General features: G+C 30.0%; 1 protein-coding gene across 1 annotated transcript; it reads left to right on the plus strand.

Annotated features, from left to right (window-relative positions):
* Positions 1-6,978: 6,978 nt before the first annotated feature.
* On the plus strand, positions 6,979-13,785 carry LOC135963003 (UDP-glycosyltransferase UGT5-like). Its single transcript, XM_065514814.1, has 3 exons — positions 6,979-7,725; positions 12,691-12,859; positions 12,925-13,785. The coding sequence occupies exons 1-3, from the start codon at positions 7,049-7,051 to the stop codon at positions 13,654-13,656; spliced, it is 1,578 nt and encodes a 525-aa protein (XP_065370886.1). The 5' UTR covers positions 6,979-7,048; the 3' UTR covers positions 13,657-13,785.
* The last annotated feature ends 7,432 nt before the right edge of the window (positions 13,786-21,217 follow it).

The following is a 21,217-nucleotide window of genomic DNA, read 5'->3' on the forward strand; positions in this document are numbered from 1 at the left end:
GTTTTCAATTGATATTTTTTGTATTTATTTATTTATCTATAATTTTTAAACAGTTTCTGTACCAAAAATTTCACTTTTGTTTTAAAATTAAAAACGTTGCCAAATTAAAATCAAAACTATAGAATTATTAAATATTTTTTGAATTAATAAGTTTCACGGAATCTGAAGAACCTAAAACGAAATCGATCGGAATAAAAACTACGGAATTGAAACCATTCCGAACAAAATGTGTGACAGGCCTGTATAAAATAAAGCAATACTTTTATATTTTACATATTATTTTAAAATGATTAAATTTGATATGGTCTGGTTTCTATCGAGGTTAAATTTTTAATAAGACTGCTGTAAAATTTTGCAATGTAAATTTGGCTTCCCTAATATATGCATATAGTTAACTTAATCACCCTTATCGTGGTTGGCGTAAACGTCTTTCGCATACGATAGTTTCGTACTAGATTAAAGAAACAGTTTGCATTTTATCTTTAATCTAGTACGAAACTGTCGTAGACATAAGACGTTTACGCCAACCACGATAAGGGTGAATATAGAAGGGCCTTAACTCGTGTTTTTTTTTTGTATTCCCAGATTTTCGATTATTTCGATATATGGTCCGCTCATATATCATATTTAGCAAAATAATCTCGACTTAAAAAACACGAGTTAGGGCCTTTCTACAACTTCTACACCAAAAGATAGCAGAAACACTTTTTTACGCCAATAATCTTAGCATCTAAAACGCTATGTATTAAGATCGCAGCAGTTTAAGGCAACAGAATGAATATTTTTTTAATAGGTACTTATTTTATTTGAAAAACTTATATTTAAGTTTTATACAATACAATACTTAAAATTAAATTATACTCAAAGATTCAGTACTTCAAGTAAACGAAACTTTCTTAGCAGATTTATTGTTAACATTAGTTTGTACAGCTTTAGCAGCTATTTCCACTTGCTTTCTTTTAATTTTTCTCTTAGAAACATAGGAATCGTTAGTTTTTCGCACTCCAATTCTTGAACGTTCCACACGTTTCCGCTCAACATCTTTGCTACGAATTTCATCCAACTGTTCCTGCGTTAAGCTTTCATAACGTAGTTTCTTTCTCATCGCTTCTTGCTGACGCACTTCCAATAATTCTTCCATGCTTAAACCTGCTCTACGCGTACGTTTGCTTTTACAATTCTTGGCAAGTTCTGCTGCTTTTTGCTGTTCAGTTTGGTATTTTTCACGATATATTCTCTTTTGTTGGGCTTCTTTTTCTCGTAGTTTTAATAAGTCCTCCGTGCTTAGGTTGGCTCTTCGTAAGCGTTTCCTCATGCTATCTCTGGCACGAACTTCGGCTTTTTGTTCCTGTGTCAAGGATTGCTTAGCTGAATAGTTCTTTTTCGGTTGTTTTCTTTTTTTATTGGTTGTTTTGTAATTGGGTTTTTTGATTTGTTTTCTGTAAGATCGTCGGGTGGCCATTATATTGTTTTATTTCTTTATAAATTTGTTTGTTTTTATTTTAGTTGTGTTAACAAATTTAATAGCAATTTATCTGAAGAATTGTAAACAAAAAGCAATATAGAGAACCAAGTCGATTTGCTTAAAATTGACGTTTAGCCCCCGCTGATAAATTTCACATTACAACGCTAACTAAAGAAAGACGCCGATTATCATCTGCGCCGCTGAAACCATTTATGTGTTGTAATGTTTTTAAATTTTATGTAGAAAACATATAATTGATTTCTGTTTGAAATAATAGATAAGTTGCAAATAGAATTTGTTACGATTTTACGTGACAAAATTGTTGAAGTTAAAAATATGTATATTATTTCAAATTTCCGCCGATATTTCAATCGCCGCCGTAACGTTTCATTTGCCGACCAAAATAAATCCTAACGCCGACCATTATACATCGACTTGGTTCTTAGACGTAAAATGGTTGTCAATGGTGGTGGTTGTTGTTTATTTTGACATTTCATTACGTTATGACGCAAGAAAAATGAGATGCCATCTTATGATTATTCTTAAGGTGGCCTAAAAGATTTAATGAAACCGTTATTTTTAAATCCAATCAAAGAAAAATTATAAATATTTTTTTATAATATGAATTTGTGAGAAGCGGTTTGAAAAGGGTAAAACTAAAAAAAAAACATATTATAGAATGATAATTTTTATTCATATAGGACATATAATAAAATACATATATGTACATACAAGCGCTACTGAGATACAAAGAACCTAAGTTTGACTTAGTCTTGCAACAACAGAATACATGTAAGTCAATGTACATATTTTGAGTTTTTATATAAGTAATCGAATTTTGGTCAGAAATATGAGTGATCACAGATCGAACCCTATTCTTGATTAAACGCTTATTGGCCAAGTTATTATTATCAAATTTAGATATTTTGAGTTTTTATATAAAAAATCGATTTTTTGTCAGAAATATGAGTGATCACAGATCGAGCTCCTCTTCTTGATTAAACGCTTATTGGCCAAGTTATTAGCGATTTTAGATATTGTGCGCATATATAAAAATCGGTTTTTTTTTTGTCAGAAATATAAGTAATCACAGATCGAGCTCGTTTTCTTGATTAAGCTTATTGGCCAAGTTATTAGCGAATTTAGATATTTTGATTTTTTATATAAAAAATCGATTTTTGTTAAGAAATATGAGTGATCACAGATCGAGCTATTTGCTTGATTAAACGCTTATTGGCCAAGTTATTAGCAAATTTAGATATTTTGAGTTTTTACATAAAAAATCGATTTTTTGTCAGAAATATGAGTGATCACAGATCGAGCACTTTTTCTTGATTAAACGCTTATTGGCCAAGTTATTATAAGTACTCGAATTTTTGTCTGAAATATGATTGATCACAGACCGATGTATTTTGCCGATGTATTCAATAAGTGGGCGTATTAGTGGACGTTGACTATTTTTATTTATGTAAAAATTTTTTATTTATGTAAAACTTTGACCCACTGTAAAAAAAAAATTCAGAACAGCTGGACTATAAGTTTATTCTACAAAAATGATCTACTCAACATGCACTTTCTGAATTATAGGGTCGCTATTCTGTTCCAAAAATGCTGTTGGACAGGTTGGAGCAAAATCAAATATTTTTTTTAAATAATATAAGCAATTTCATTTAAATTTTTTGCTTGTTCTCTTTATGTCAATTCGAGCTTTAATTAGGTCATTCTGTGCACTTCAATAACAATTATACAATAATATGCTTTAAATATTGTTACGAAATTGCATTATCAATTTGAATCTAACGGTCTGTAAAAGCAGCTTGCAACACATATCATGTTTATCAACATTTCCATCGGTAGAAACTTCTACTTATCAACAATGTTGATAACATGTTGTTGTTAACATTGTTTGTTGTGTGACAATAATATCTGTGAAGTATCTTTAAAAGCTCTAGGTGATCATTGTGGAAATAGAATATCTGAGTATTTCTAGAAGTCACTAGAAGATGGCGCTGGTGTGTATAAATACTGGTAGCTCGAGCAACAACTAGAGTATCCAAAACCGAAACCGAAAACCGGTCAACCGGTTTTTTCATCTTTGTAAACTCCACCGGTGTCGGTTTTTTTAACTTTTCGATTTTTTGACAAACCGGTTTTTGTAAGACGGTTAACCGGTTTTAATGAAATATATTTTCTAAAGCTCATTCAAACATATTTATGAAAAACTTTGATACCATTTTTAAAAATATTGATTTATTTTATAGAAAATTGTAGCATTTGACAACATTTAGTAAAATATATAAAATAATTGCAAGAATTCAAAAATGCTAAATTTCCATTAAATAAAAATTTAATATAAACCGGTTAACCGGTTTTTTTGAAGACAAAAACTAAAACCGCTTAACCGGTTTTTTTAAAAGACAATAATCGAAACTGGTTTTTTCAAAAACAAACTTTTTCGGTTAAACCGGAAACCGGTTTTTTAAATTTGCCGGTTTTTCACTGTTTGAGTTAACACGAATCATATTAGCAGTGTGTAATATAATTGTGTGTATTAAAACCCAGCGGCGAAAAGAAGTAGTAAGCAGGCCTTCTGGAAGGCCTTATTTAGCAGACACAAGGACTTATTGACCCATTCCATACTCATACATTTTTTACACACGATGTCCTAGCCAGCCAAGGCCTTCTTTAACAGGCCTGATAGAAGGCCTTCTTCAACAGGCCTGGTAGCAGGCCTTCTTCACAGGCTTGTTTTCAGGCCTTTTGTATATTATTTGAATAGCTGTCACAATTATTTGAAAAACTGTAATTTCTAAAGGTAATTTTTATAATTACCTTTAAAAATTAAACATATTACAAATTATTTTAATTTGTTTATAATAAAAACTCGTAAAAAATTCACACAACGCACAACCGCTTTGTCAAAGAATTTAAGCAAAACTATTTTAAGTTTATTTCTTTTTTTCTTTTCACTTTTTGCATTTTTTTTGTGTTTGTTGTTTTGTCTTTGGAATATGATTTTTTTAACGGTATTTTGTGCTTGTACTTTTTTTGTAGCAACAAAAAGAAGAGAGCAGGTAGGCCTTCCATAAGGTCTTCCTGAGAAGGCAAGCGAGCATGAGTACTGGATCTAAAAAAAGGTCTAGGAAGGTCTTATAGAAGGCCTTATAGCAGAAGGCCTCAAAAATTTCGCCGCTGGGAAGCGAGTGACTATTTAAATTGTTTTGTATATGTGTATGTATTTAAATAAAAAATGGTTACAATTTTTAAACTACTGATCGCTTTTATTTGCAATTTAAAATAAACCGATTTATTTAAAGTAAATTAACCACCGTTTTTAAAAGGTAAAAAACGTAACAATATTATCAGTTTGTTACCATTAAATGTGATGAAATCAAACGGTCAAATTAATGAAGTTACATAAAGCAGCTGAAATATTTAGGTAATATCTTGATTAAAAAGTATTTTTGTGTTAAATTAAGTACTAGTAATCTAAAAATTTCTACAATAGTAAACAATTGAAGATAAGTCGTTATTTTTGAAACAAATCATGACAAATGATAATTAAGCGTTAGACTACAACACATATGTAGATAGTTATTGTGGAATTTCTGGCAAACAATTATTTAAATTGTCAGAACTACTAAATTTCAACTAATAATTCCTGAGTAAAAATTCACTTTTATGTCGTCATACATTTTAGTGATAATAATAATAATATAAAAAAAAACATTTCTATCAGCCATTTTCTTATCAACACCAACTGTTTATCAAACGATCCTCGTTATCTAAATTTGTTATGCCGGTCATTGAACACTTTGATGCAACATGAACCAATTAAAATAAAACTGAAAAACACCTTAACACTAATTATGTGAAATTTCATTAAGATTTATCCAAACATTCACAAGCTACCGAATTATGTATTAACAAAATAAAAAGATTATAAACAAATTATGTGCAACATTCACAACGGCTTACAGAATTATCAGTTCTTTAACATCAGTTCTAAACAAATTTAATAAATATGTAATGCAATTTATTTATGTATAATTTATTTTCGGTATTACTTAGTTTTAGGTAGGATTTAGAATGAAAAGGGATTACGAATTTCCCACTCAATTCTTTTTTTGTAAAATTTTTATCTAGATTTACAACTCATGTTATGATTAAATGATTAAATTATACCGTTATGGGCCTTCTACAGGAGCTCTGTACAATTATGGACCGATAGTCACAATATCCACAATTTATGTTAAAATTGTTATCAATATTTATGCGAGTTAATTTGCCGATCGTCTCGAAATCTAATAGTATATTTGCTGTAACAAACCCAAATTCAGCAAATATTATTTGGTGAGTCTTATAATCTGGTAAAATGTTTTAAAATTTCTTTAAATTCTCTACACATAAATATTCTAAATTGAATTTAATATTAATTTAAATTGAACATAACATTTTAATCCTCTTATTTTTTATCATATTCATTTCAATTTAGAATTTTTAAATTTATTACAGATTTTTTGATTATGAAAAATTTAAAAATCGACAACCTCGATTTTGACCCATTGTAGGTCCAACTTACTATGGTCTTATATACGTCGTGGCACAGGTCTTTGAAATATCTATCATTAGATATCTATATTGTCTATATTAATGATTTAGTAATCCAGATTTGGGTCAAAAATAGGTCAAAAATCGAGGTTGTCCTGGTTTTTTCCTTATATCTCAGCCATTTGTGGACCGATTTTCTCGATTTTAAATAGCAACCGAGCCGGAAGAATTTCGGAGATATTGATGTATCATTCGTGTATGTAAGTTATTTGGGGTTGTTATTCAGAAAGTTGCTTTCAACACATCGAAATTAATCGAAATTGAAATCTTTATGCAATTATTTTGTATCGTTCACGAAATGTTGTAAAATGTTACAATTTTCTATAAAATAAATCAATATTTTTAAAATGGTATCAAAGTTTTTCATAAATATGTTTGAATTTAGAAAATATATATCATTAAAACCGGTTAACCGTCTTACAAAAACCGGTTTGTCAGAAAACCGAAAAGTTAAAAAACCTGCAACCGGTGTAGTTTACAAAGATGAAAAAACCGGTTGCCGGGTTTTTGGTTTTGGATACTCTACTTGCCACTCATGGTGAAGGGTATAAAAACGAGAGAGATTTGAATAAAATGAATGTTTAGAATAATGGAATGACTTGAAAATTTAAAATTGTATTTTGTTTACAAATGAGAATAGTTGTAGCAGAATGATTCTTCAAATATCGTTTCTTATCACCCGCAATGTTTTATTTAATCTACAACACAAAAAATACAAATAATGCAATGGCGTTTACGTTTGTTCTACCGGGTAGACTGAGAACCGACAAGATCTACATCAACTCTCTCAAATTATAAACAAAAATTGTTAAAACTGATTAAAATATAGCACGCCTAGAAATATTGATATGTAGCAACACAATAGAATTTTCAATTAGTTTCAATCCAACAGTCAAATCGAGTGCACATAACAAAATCGTACTTAATAAATAATAAAAAATACTTTGTAAATAAAAATAGTATTAAAACAAAATGATAAACAAGTGGAAATTTCTAACCATAATAGCGTTAACGTATTGTTCCGCACCTCAATATTCTGAGGCAGCAAATATCTTGGCATTTTTACCCTCAAGCAGTCCTTCACATTTAATAATTGAAATGGCCGTGGTCAAGGCAATGGCCGAACGTCAGCATAATGTCACTGTAGTTTCGGTGTTACCTTTGAAAACGGAATGGTTACATCCCTCCATGACCCATATACAGTTGGATAAGGGTTTAATCGACATGGACATTGCCATTAATATAACAAAAATGAAAGGTTTCGAGAAATTTCGCAAGTCTTTGAATATGATGATAATGATGTCAACCCAGATGGCGGTAATATTCGAGGATCCAAAATTTCAAGAGCTGCTACATAATCCGGGAAATAAATTTGATTTGATGCTGTTTGGTTATATGTTTGGTGATTTCTTTTTTGGCATAGCTGAACACTTTGATTGTCCACTGGCTTTAATATGGCCAAATATACCAGTGGCTGGCATATTAAATATGATCGGTAATCCATTGGAAATGTCGTATACGGTGTTGTCCATACTCAATGCTGTGAGCGATAGTACGGGTTTCATGTTTCGGCTAAAGAATGTGGCGGCTGTTGCCGGTGATTTGTTACTGCTGAAAGTTCAAAATAAGGGTCAGCGTGAAGTTTATGAGTAAGTTGAATAATCTTTATGTGAAGTAGTTAGGAAATATTTTTTGAGAACACAACTTTATTTTGTACTTATTCCAAACGTTTTATATATACGAAATTTATGTCACCAAATTTTGTTACGATCGGTCCATAATTTCATATAGACCCGCTTGCGAAAATCACTTTAACGTGCATAAATCTCTCAAAAAATACAACATAAATAACACGATCTAATTTCATGGTGATCGGTCTATAATTGGTCATAGCTCCCATATAAGGCCCACTTCCAAAAATCGCTCACGAATAAAAATTATTGAAATTTTAAAACAAAAATGTTTTTGCTCATTTTATTAGTGTAAGGTATTATATGGTCGGGCTTGACCGATCATACTTTCTTACTTGTTAACAATTAATTTGTGTGTTTGGGGGAGGTAAAAACAATAAAACAATATATTTCATTAATCTACAATCATAAATAATAGACAATCATCCCGTAGTAGACATTTTATTAAATCATTGAAGAGGTTTCATGAATATACAATACAATTGATAAGAACATAACGTGTTAAACGTAAAACATTAAAGAAAATGTATTACAGTAGGGTTTTTAATTTCCCGACCTTTATTTATTCCCGGGAATCGGTAAAATTTTTCTTTACATTCCCGGGTACCCGGCTATTCCCGAAATATATAATAATACTGTAAACTATGTTATAATGATTAGATATAGATAGAGCTTGGTATTAATTAATTCAATTTCAGCTTAATTCACTAAAATCTTAATCCGTAATTAAAAAATATCAGCCTTTCATTTCATATATCCATTCCCAATATCTAATTCTTTAGCTTCCTTCAAAGGCTTCATTTAAATTGAATTAATTTTGAAGTTAATTAATAACAGAATTTATTCAAACTTTGAATGATTAAATTTGTGTTAATTGAAATCTACTACAAATTGACTTAAAATGTTTTTTCTTCATTCAGTTTTATTTAGCTTTTAATCATTTTCAAAATGAATTGAAAAAAATGTTCTTAGTAATTTTAGTAAAAGGAATATTTAACTGAATAGTTAAGACATACAATTTATGTTGATCTCAAAAATTTCCAAATAATTGGATGCAAAAGTGAATTTTTATAATACAACATCTGCAAAACACACTCATTATAAAGCTGTCATTGTTACCAAGGACTATTGCTGTGTTTCCTTTCAATTCTATACTTGAAAATACCAAATTGTGTGCCGCCATCAAAAGTAGGGGCCTTTGTTCTACTAGTGGTTTCTGGAATAATTCGCACCGGTCAATCTTGGCATTGAAGATTACTCACCTTTATTTGTAGATCTTGCAGTTTTCCATATGCTTTTCATACCCTTTACCTTCGTGAGAAGGGTATATTTAAGTTTGTCATTCCGTTTGTAATTTCCACAATATAATTTTCCGACCCTATAAAGTATATATAAAGAATATATATTCTGTATAAAGAATATATATTCTGGATCCTTATAGATAGACCCCGCTATTAAGCCATGTCTGTCTGTCTGTTGAAATCAATTTTCTGAAGACCCCAGATATCTTCGGGATCCAAATCTTCAATAATTCTGTCAGACATGTTTTCGAGAAGTTTCCTGTTTAAAATCAGCAAAATCGGTCCACAAATGGCTGAGATATGAGGAAAAAACCAGGACAACCTCCATTTTTGACCTATTTTGACCTATATCTGGAATACTAATATAGACAATATGGTTATCTAATGATAGATATTTCAAAGACCTTTGCAACGACGTATATAAGACCATAGTAAGTTGGACCTACAATGGGTCAAAATTTGTAACCCGAATTTTTTTCACCAAAAAAAAATTAAAAAACTAAAATTTTTTTTTAAATTTAAAAAAAATATTTAAATAACAATTCGAAAACAATTTTTTTCCAAAAAATTAAAAAAACAACTTTGGAAAAAAAAATTTGTTTACCTATAAATATTTAAAATTTGTATTTTGAAGTATAATTTTGTGAAGGTTATATAAGATTCGGCACATCCGAATATAGCTCGTTTAAACATTCATTCGAAAGACCCCAAATAAATAATAATAATAAGCTGTCTATTATTGCCGAGATATAAAAAAAAAATTGTAAAAAAATAGAGTTCTAACTTGTTTTCTTTTCTTTGTTTTGTTTTAATTCCCTGGAATCCTGACTAAAAATCCCGGGAATTGGGTAGTGAAAAATTGGCAAAATTCCCGGGATAAAAAACCTAATTACAGTAATAATAAATTAAGTAATAAACAAGTAAGAAAGTATGGTCGGTCAAGCCCGACCATATAATACCCTACACTAAGTAAATGTTTTTCCAAAAACATTTTTCTTTTAAAATATCAATATTTTATAGTCGTGACTGATTTTCGGAAGTCGGCCTTATATGGGAGCTATGATCAGTTATGGACCGATCGCCATGAAATTAGGTCGTGTGATTTATGTCTACGAAAGTTATTTATGTTGAATTTTGTGTGTACACCAACATTTTTAAGAGATTTATGCACGTTAAAGTGATTTTCGGAATCGGGTCTATATGGGAGCTATGACTAATTATGGACCGCTCGTAACAAAATTTCGTATATATAAAACTTATTTGGAGCGAAATTTGTGTAGATACCTATATAAATTAAACATTTATGACTGATAAAGTCCAATGGGGCCTAGGTGGAATAACGAATCGATTTCGGCAATTTTCAATAGGCTTCGTCCTTGGAAACAATTATATGTACCAAATTTGATAGAAAGGTTTACATGGACAGACGGACGAACGGACATCGTCTCAGAAAGTGATTACAAGTCGATCGGTATACTTTAAGGTGGGTGTTAGATTAATATTTTTGGGCGTTACCCACTATGGTGGTGTAGGGTATAAATATAAAAAATCGTGGAAACTACAAATATAAATCGAACTGAAGTAAATATGTAAGATCTTTATATTCGGCTGTGTCGAATCTTGTAAAAGTTTGGCCTTCTATGGGGACTTGAATCAGTTATGGTCCGATAGAGTGTTAATATCATTATATATAAATTATTTATTGACAAGAAAATATTTTTCTGATATAGGGATTATATGGAGGGTAGATTCAATTACGGACCGATTCTCACAAAATTTGTAGAAAGAATTAGGTTCATATAAAACTTGTTTATGTCCAATTTCATCACGATATTAATTACGCTGTCCAACAAATTGAGACTTTTTAATTAGAACAGAACAGCGACCTATATAATTCTGAAAGGGCATGTTGAGTAGATCATTTTTGTAGAATAAATTTATAGTCCAGCTGGTCTGAATTTTTTTTACAGTGGGTCAAAGTTTTAATTTTTTGATCGAAGTTAGCATTATACTAACTTGAAAAACCTTGCTCCCTTTTGAAAAATTTAAAATTTTTTTATACATTCCATGCAAAATGTGTTTTTGAAAAAACGTAAAAATATGGCCATTTTTTCATGTTCCAACTTTGGATGCGTGTAACTTTTTATAGGGATAAGATAACTGTTAGCATGTTATTTTTATTGTTTTCGAAATGTTATAGTAAATATAGATAATATTTAAAAAAAATTTCGAACCTTCGTAGGCCCGCCATATCTAAAAAACCAAAAAAAGATCGAGCAGAATTAAAAAAAATTAATAAATAAACCTAAATATCTCTTGAACTAAAAGAGATAACTTACACATATTTACATATATTTTGTAGATCTCCTTATGGACACTTTAAATTTCAGCTCATTCGGATCATACTTGGATTTTTGGAGATATTCATAAAAAATGTGAGACCCGATATGGCGTGCAATTTTGCTAATTAAGCGTAAAGGGCTCCATTTACAACTTTTGTGTCTTTGGTGACCCCCAATGAAATTTTACGGTAAAAATTTTCGTAGAATATATCAATCCTTAAATGTCCCTTTTGAAAGGACTTTTTTCGGTTTTTTCAAAAAAGGGGTCAAATTGACCCCTAAAGAGAGGAGTTAGGGGGTTAAGATCTTCCACAAAAATGATCCCCATAAAATTCCACAATATAACTCTGACAATAAGAATTCTCTCAGATATTAACTTACAACATTTTTTTCAGTTAGTATAATGCTACCTTCGACCAAAATTTAAAACTTTGACCCACTGTAAAAAAAATTCAGACCAGCTGGACTATAAGTTTATTCTACAAAATGATCTACTCAACATGCCCTTTCAGAATTATAGGGTCGCTAGTCTGTTCCAAAAATGCTGTTGGACAGTGTTATTATAAGAAAGTTATTAATGTTCAAGTTATTTTCTAAGAGGGACCTAGTATGGGTACTAGACACAAATGTTGCCCAATTTTCGCTCTTCCTCATAGTATAATTTCATAGTACTTTGAACTAATTTGTGCAACATTTTATCAAGATTGCCGCTTGGGGGCTAGGTGAAATCGTTGACCGATATTGCCCATATTTAATGTCAAACAATCCTTGTCAACATAGAGTATTTGTGAAAATTCAGACAGATAGCTCCTTTCGATTGGGCCCTAGTGTTTTCAACTAGATCGTCTGAGAATCTTATGAGGATCGTGTTGGTTCTACGACCAATATTTCGATATATTACAAACGTAATGACAAAATCAATATAACCACATTCTTGGTTGATGGTGGGTGTAAAACTGGATACAATATACATCTACAATGTAGATTCTACTTTTTCTACTAAAATTGCTGCATTTCACATTTTCACCACTGTAAAAGTAGAGAATGTTTATTTTTTATAGTCTTTAAAATACAACAATTGCCCAATTACAAAATTTGTCAAATTGGAGTAAATGAGATACAATTATACATAATTCGTTGGGTCTTTCAATAAATTTTAAATGCTAAATAGCTGCTTAGTTATTGTGTCTGAATAAATCATAATATATTTTACTAATTATCTATCTTAAGTTAATATAATTATAACTATTTTTTTTTTGTTAAATTTATTCACATTATAGTAAACATTTTCCGGCCGATAAATACATCAGTTACGATAAAGCCAGAGAAAGAGTAGACATGGTTTTGTTTAGTCATCATTTCAGCGAGAAACCCGTAAGACCTTTAGTGCCGGCACTCATTGAAATTGGGGGCATACATATAAATGATCAACGTAATGCTTTGCCAAAGGTAAGAACTCTCTTTACCACTTAAAAATCTTTCTAAAAACTTACAACACTTTTCAACTATTTTAGGACCTAGAAGACTTTATAAATTCCGCCGACCATGGAGTGATCTTTTTCAGCATGGGCACCAATGTAAAATCGCATCACATGCAAGCTAATACCTTACAAAAAATCTACAATGTTTTCTCAAAATTACCACAAAAAGTTTTATGGAAAGTGGATGACGAGAGCAAGGTACCTGGAAATTCCACAAATATTCTATATCGCAAATGGTTGCCACAAAGTGATATCTTGGGCCATGCCAATGTTAAATTATTCTTTGGTCATGGCGGTAAGGGTGGCATAACTGAAGCGAAATTCTATGGTGTACCCATGGTGGGATTGCCCATATTTGGTGATCAACCCATGAATATGGTAGAAGTTGTTAACAAAGGTTATGGTCTAAGTATTGATAATGAAAAACCGCTCACCGAAGAAATTATCTACGAAACTGTTACAGAAGTTTTACAAAATCCAAAGTATGCTAATACTGTAAAACGATTTTCGTTGTTATATCGTGATCGACCTTTAAAAGCTAAAGATACTGCTGTTTATTGGTTGGAATATTTGATCAGATATAAGGGTGCGCCTCATATGCAAAGCCCTCTGAAAACCATGTCATTTGTGGAAGCTACAAATTTAGATGTAATTGCATTTATTTTAGCAGTATTATATGTAGTTTTTAAATTAATTAAGTTATTGATAAAACTTGTTATTAGACTAATGGCTGGAATGTTGGGGAGGAAGGTGAAAACAGATTAATATTGTAAGTGTTAAGTGAAGACTCAGTTTTATTTTAAAAAACTTTAATTAGTAGTTAATTGTAATGCTACAAATTAATTAAATGATGATATTAATATGGTTTTTTTATAATTTCCACTCCAATCATAGGTAAAGCATAAAAAAATGTAACTTTCGTATTCTGAATTAAAGATGGAGATCGATTTTGAAAACGAATCGTTTTGAAACCGATAAAATTTGTTATGAATTTATCACTTTTGTGTTGTGTGTTGTTGATTAAGGCTTAATCAATGTTTAATTATAATTTTTTTCATACAAATTAAATAAATTTTATCTTTGATTAAGCCTAAACTATGTTTAAAATTTAATAAGTTACCCGGCCTAAGTTATTTTAAATTAATTGATAGTTGTCATCTGGACTACTTTAACCCAGTAGTTAAAAAATCATACTTGAAATCGAACGAAATTCATCCTACTCTTTTAAATCGATCGTTTTGAAACCGATCGATTTACATCACAAAATTAATTTTAAATTTACAATGATAGAATTAAACATTTTCAAATATATGTATGTGCGAAATAATGATAGGTTCATCTTTAATATCCCGAAAAACCCAAATCTTACTTTGGTGAAATATCAAAATGAATACGTAATTAATGTTCCCTCCTATATTTTCAATAAACTTAGGGCCAGGCTCACTAAATGCGAACGAACATTTTCTTTCTTATTTGATATTGAAAACAACAAATAAATTTGAATTTTTTTTTATACAGGCCCTTAAAAATGCGATTATTCATCGAATTTACAAATTATTTAAACATTTTTGGTGAAATATTTTATTAAGAAATTTATGACCGATTATTGTCAATAGGCTAGGTTGTTGAATTAACAAGTAATATAAAAAATAAATAAATAAATAATAACCAGACAAAAAAAAAATATTTTCCCACACTGCCCGAATCGCATGGGCCAAAATGCCCCATACATTTTCAATCGGTTTCAGATCGGAACTTCCAGCTGGTCATTCTTGCATCTCAATATTTTTTTATCTAGACCAATCTTTAGTTCAGCGGGATGTGTGAATGGCAGCTTTGTCTTGTTGGAAAATGAAATCATTCATTATAATTTTCAGAGCTCATCATTTTTCAAAGGAAGCTTTTCTATGATGAAGGTCGGATATTGCCAGACGCGTCATTCTTTCTGTGTATGTAAAGCGCCTAAAAAGTTGTTTATAACTGAAAATCTTGTTAGCAATTTGGTGTTTTTAAAGCTTTTGATCTTTATAAGCCGATAATTTTGCACGTTCTTCGGCAGATAAAGATTTTGCACGACCAATTTCAGAAAAACACTTTTAAACAGAGAAATCTAAAATTTTTTACACCTGGAATCTACTAAAATTTATATTAAAAGCTTGACAAATACTGAATAAGACAATAAAATATAATTTTACCCGCACTCCAATAAAGAAATATTAAAGCAATTTTATAGTACAATGTTGCACCTTATTAACTGCCTACTTGTTTTATCGAACGATATGAAAATTTTGATATGTACCGGACATGTGCTAGAATGTATTCCTTTCTTCGCTTACACCAAATCATTCGCTTCAGAGTACAACACTGCACAGTGGGGCAGAATCGAAATTTTGTGGAAATAAATCTGGCATTTCTAAACGGCTGGTCCGATCGGGATAAAATTTTACGTGGGCGTAGCCAAGGAGCATTCGAATGGGCCATACAAATGCTCCAGGGACATCGATATGGTGGCTCAAAGTAATGAGCAGGGAAACCGGAAATATGCTCTAAATAAAGCTTTTTAGGCGCTTTAAATATGCAGTAAAAACTTTAAAATATGCTCTTAAAATTTAAAAAATATGCTCTTAAAAAAACAAACTTTTACATAATTTTTAACCAAAAAAAATTTACTTAAATTTTCAAATAAAAATCGTTGTCTATTGGATCTGAAAACATTTTTAAACATAGAAAATGTTCTTTCGACATCAACTGATATTACAGGAGCAAATTTAAAAGACAATATTTCTTTAACACTTAGAACGGTTAAGTTTGAATTAGAACTAAAATTTGATATTTAGATGGAGCTATTATTAAATAGTGCTTATTTTATATTAAAACAAGTAAGAGAGCTATATTCGGCTGTGCCGAATCTTATATACCCTTCACCTAATTATACTTCAAAATAAAAAATTTAAATATTTTTAGGTGAACAAAATTTTTTTTTCAGTTTTTTCATTTTTTGGATAAAAAAATTTTTCGAATTGTTATTTTAAATTTTAAAAAAAAATTTCTGTTTTTTAAATTTTTTTTTTAGTGAAAAGCCATCTATTTTTCAATTTTGAATTTTAAACAAAGGAAGTAAAAACCTGTAACACAACAGCGAAAAATAAGTAAGACAAAATTTGTTTTTGATAAACTCAAAATATGATATTAAACAGTAAAATATGCTCTAAAAACGCAAAATATGACATAAATATGCTCTTAAAACAAATATATGCAAAAATATGTATTTAAGCGTAAAATATGCAAAAATATGCACTAACAAATCGATGCCAAAATTCTTAAATAGTTCTGAAACGTGTAAATATCTTATCCATGTGCTCATTAGACTCACCAGAAAAAACATGCATTTGCATATTTTGGTTTCCCTGGTAATGAGTAATGAAATGTCGAAGGTCCCGACATGTAAAATTTATAAACATGTGCCATTTTTTTGTTTCCCATCCGATCAAAGATTTTAATATTTTTGAAAGGTGCTCGGCTAGGTCTTCAAAAACATGCTTGGGTGTACTATTTATCTCTTCTAATTTTCGAGTTATAGGCATTTAAAAATTGAAATTTTAAAATTTGGTCATACCTTGGCCTTCTATTTTAAAAATATAGGGCGTAATTTTGGACCGAATGGACTCAAATTTCTTTTGTTGGTTAGACAACTAAATTAGCAATAATATACAAAAGATTTGAGGTCAATAAATATTATGGATTCAAAAATAAACAATTTTCAATTTAAATATTAAAAAAATAGTTGATTTTTGCTGTTTTTTGGGCGAAAAGGTGACTTAACTCTTTTTTAATTAAAAAAAAAACTCTTTAAGAACATATAACAATTTTATGTTTATCTGAAAGATATCTTTACGGGGAACATTTTGATATAAAAAACATGTCATATTCTTCGAATTTGACCAACTTTTTAACAAAAATTCAAATTTGGGTCACATGTTCTAAAATCCCAAAGCTGGGATCAGAAAACAAAAAGCTGCCTTGGAAACCTTGATGTGTTCCCTATTTATCGAAAAAGTATTTTCCCAGCCCCGAAGGAAATGTGAACCCTATAAGCAAAATTGTAAAAAATACCATTTTTGGGATTTTCGCTCCAGTTTTTAGGAATTGTCAAAAGGTAAAGGTAATCCCCTTTACCTTTACCTTTTGACAAGTTTTTTTTACTCCTTGTTATTTAGACTGACAAACTTAAAAAACTTTAAAAATTTCATTGAGTTTCGTTAATAAATAAAGATTTTATTAAATATTACATATTCATTGAGTTTCTAAAACTAAAATTTATATCAACATTTTAATAAAATTGCAAATATTAGGAACAATTTGATCGACATTTATTCCGAGCTATATTTTTTTTTGTTTAGATAAGTAAATTTTTGGTCTTACAAAAATAATTTCAAGTCAAAAGAAAAGTGCATAAATGGTAATGATTTTTGTTCTATTGTGATCGTTAAAAATGCAACACATTATGAGGGTATGTTTAACCTTTAATAAATGGTACAAAATATATAGGCAACATTTTGTGTCAGAAAAGAAAACACCATTAGATTCAAAAATATGCCACTTTTTTTTCTGCCCCACTGTGCACTGTGAAAATTTTAAAATCACGGACTTTGAAAGCCTTATATGGGAAAATAAATTTTCTTCAGCATTTTGTTTTTCGGGGATATTTCTGGAATTTTCTTTTTGTTTGGTCGAAGACCAGTCCGAATCGGGGAGTATTATCGAAATCGGCCCAGGCGTTATAGAGTTATAAGAGTAGTAACTAACGTCACTCTCTTTAACAGATCTAAAATTCGGCATATTAATAATAATACAAGTACAGTTCTGTTCACGAACTTGTGATTGCATATATTACTTGCTTAGATTCCCCACAGAGAACGTTAATTATTATTTTTGTTAAATTTTATTTGGATTTTAAAATTTTTATGAGATTTCAGATCGTTAAAGTGATTTTCGGAAGTGGTACTTATATGGGAGAGATGGTCAAGTATGGGTTGATCCGAAAAAAAATTTAAATGTGATTTCCTTTTATATAAAACTAATTTGTGTAGAAATTTTGCGTGAATACCTAAATAAATCGGACATTTATGAACAAAAATCTTATTTCTTTCGCACCAGGATTACATGGACAACCAGTCAGACAGACCGACATCGTTAAATCGACTCAGAAAGTGATCATTACTATATTTAAAGATGAGCGTTTGACAAATATTTTTTGGTGTTACAAACATCAGCACTAACCCAATATATCCTCTCCACTATGGTGGTGTAGGGTATAAAATCAGGTGGGAATGTTATTTTTTGGCTATGCCGAATCTTATATACCTACTTATTTATGTTCGTTCATCTTAAATTATATTCTGTAGAACGCAAACCAAATAAATTAAAGATTTAAAAGTTATCGTTTCGGTATACCGAAAACTTTGGCGACCGAAATAAATAGGAATTAAAAACATGTTTAATGTCTTATATGTATCAACCAGGCATTATTCCTGATTCGAAGCTATTCTCAAATCAGAACACTTAGGCGAGCGTTTCATGTAGAAGAGCCATAGAGAGGATGTAGGGTTTTTGATTGGATCTTATGAAGTTTCTCCTCTATCTATCCAATGCAAACCTATTTTATTTTTGGGTTTTCTATATTTTCTGATAGCTTGAAGTGGGTGAGCTTCTATGTACATTGCATGAACTGAAACGAATGACCAATGTAGTATTTTTCAGACAGAGATTTCAGCAATGAAAAAGGGGCTGAAATTTCAGCGAATATACGGAGAGAATTTTCGGATTTACACTGATAATCAGGCAGTTTTTAAATCTCTTATGGGATAATTTCCACTTGTATATATATTGTCCTGGAATGACAAACATCACTCAATGAGATGAGAAGACATTCTTGTATATTTCAGGACACCAAATAGTCTCTGGAAACCGTATTACGGATTCAATGGAAAAAAAAACTAGCCTATCTCTTATATGATGAGCAGGGAAACCGGAAATATTCTCTAAAAAAGCGTTTTAAGCGCTTTAAATATAAAGTAAAAACTTTAAAATATGCCCTTAAAATTTAAAAAAAACAACTTTTACATAATTTTTAACAAACAAATTTACTTTTATTTAAAAAATCAATACAAATCAATTCTAAAAAGGTAAAGTAACATAAAATAAACAAAAATAATCAGCCCAATTATGAATAAAAATTCCGCGGGAGTTTTTGCCGTTTTTTAATTTTTCCTATTCAAATTCAATGGGAAAATACTCCCGGGGAACAAACTCCCGCGGGCTGAATATGAACTAAAACAAGTATAACAAAAACTAAATACAACATAAAAACAATAAGCTATGAAAAGGCATCGAGAGGTAATTTTTGATGATATTTTATATAAATATAAAGTCATTCTTCAATTAAGGTTATTATTGTAATAAATTACAAAATATTGACTTAAATTTTCAAATAAAAATCGTTGTCTATTGGATTTGAAAACATTTTTATTAATAGAAAATGTTCTTTCGACATCAACTGATGTTATAAGAGCAAATTTAAAAGACAATATTTCTTTAACACTTAGAACGGTTAAGTTTGAATTAGAACTAAAATTTGATATATAGATGGCGCTATTATTAAAATAGTGCTTATTTTATATTAAAAAACTCCATATATTTTTCAATTTTGAATTTTAAAAAAAGGAAGTAAAAACCTGTGACAAATAAGTAAGACAAAATTTGTTTTTGATAAAGTCAAAATATGATATTAAACAGTAAAATATGCACTAAAATTGCAAAAATATGACATACATATGCTCTTAAAACAAATATATGCAAAAATAAGCATTTAAGGGTAAAATATGCAAAAATATGCACTAACAAATCGATGCCAAAACTCTTAAATAATTCTGAAACGTGTAAATATCTTATCCATGTGCTCATTAGACTCACCAGAAAAAACATGCATTTGCATATTTTGGTTTCCCTGATGATGAGTATTACTTTCGTCGATCAGCAACATTCATAACAATTCCGTGTGATCGGCTAGGGAGTGTGGTGGCATTCATCACAAAAAAAAAATTCAAATTACTGTATAGTATAAACCCATTAATATAACAGAAAATAGCCTTAAATGGAAATACTGATTCATACATCACTCATAATTAAATTTGTAAGCAGAGAGTAAGTATTTGTGAAAATAAAAATAGCGAAACATCCTTTATGTTTATACTTTGAGTAAAAAATTTAGCAAAACTTTACGATCTCATATTTATTAAATCATCCACAAATACTATTTAAATCTGTGTTTATTCAGGCATTAGCATCAGTAATAATTTAGAATTATATCTTGAATCCCGTCCTCAGCAGTAATCATTTTTTTTAAATGCATTTCATAAAATATTTTGGATTGTTTACTTTAAACCATGGTGAGTTGTTAATTTCTTACGTTTAATTAAATTTATTTCTATTAAATATTTATTGTACATAATTTTAATATTTTTTTTCAGACAAACTTTGGTTACAATACAATTCATACTGTTGGTCGAATTGCCGATAATGCTAAAAAATTTGTTGATCATTTTACCAATGGATACCAAGAATGGAGCGCGAAAAAAATTCTAAATCGAATTCGAAACAGAAACGAAACTAGTAATAAATATTTATATTGGTGTATTCCATAATCACAAATGCGTTATGCGAAATTAAATAAAAAACAATTCTTAAAAGTGGATTGAAAGGTGAGACCGAAAAAAACTCACAAATAACTTTAACAACTTTATTTTTATGATTTTCAAAATTAGTTTGACAAAATTTATTAGAAATATGAATTGGGAATACTGATAGTGAGTTTCTCATGCTAACCCCCAGTAACACGAAGTCTGGTTATGTATTAACTAATAGTTATACTGACAGTTTTCATACAAAAATAATTTTAAACGACAATATAACTATTAGTTAGCACCTAACCAGACTTCGTGTTAATGGGAGTAACAAACATTAGAAAATTTTGCGTTTCATTGTATATATTTACAAGAAAATACATCGTTTTAATACTAGTTCTAATACTTTCAAGGAAGGAACATGTCACATCAACAAGGCTTTATCCTAGAGGATCAATTTCCCTCCTCCTTCCCAGCCTTTGTTGACCGATTTTCTCGATTTTAAATAGCAACCGAGCCGGAAGAATTCCGGAGATATTGATGTATGAATCGTGTATGTAAGTTATTTGGGGGCTTCGGAAAATTGATTTCAACGGACAGACAGACGGACATTGCTTGATCGACTCCGCTATCTATAAGGATCC

Source organism: Calliphora vicina, chromosome 1, assembly GCF_958450345.1.
Source record: "Calliphora vicina chromosome 1, idCalVici1.1, whole genome shotgun sequence".
NCBI classification, from domain to species: domain Eukaryota; kingdom Metazoa; phylum Arthropoda; class Insecta; order Diptera; family Calliphoridae; genus Calliphora; species Calliphora vicina.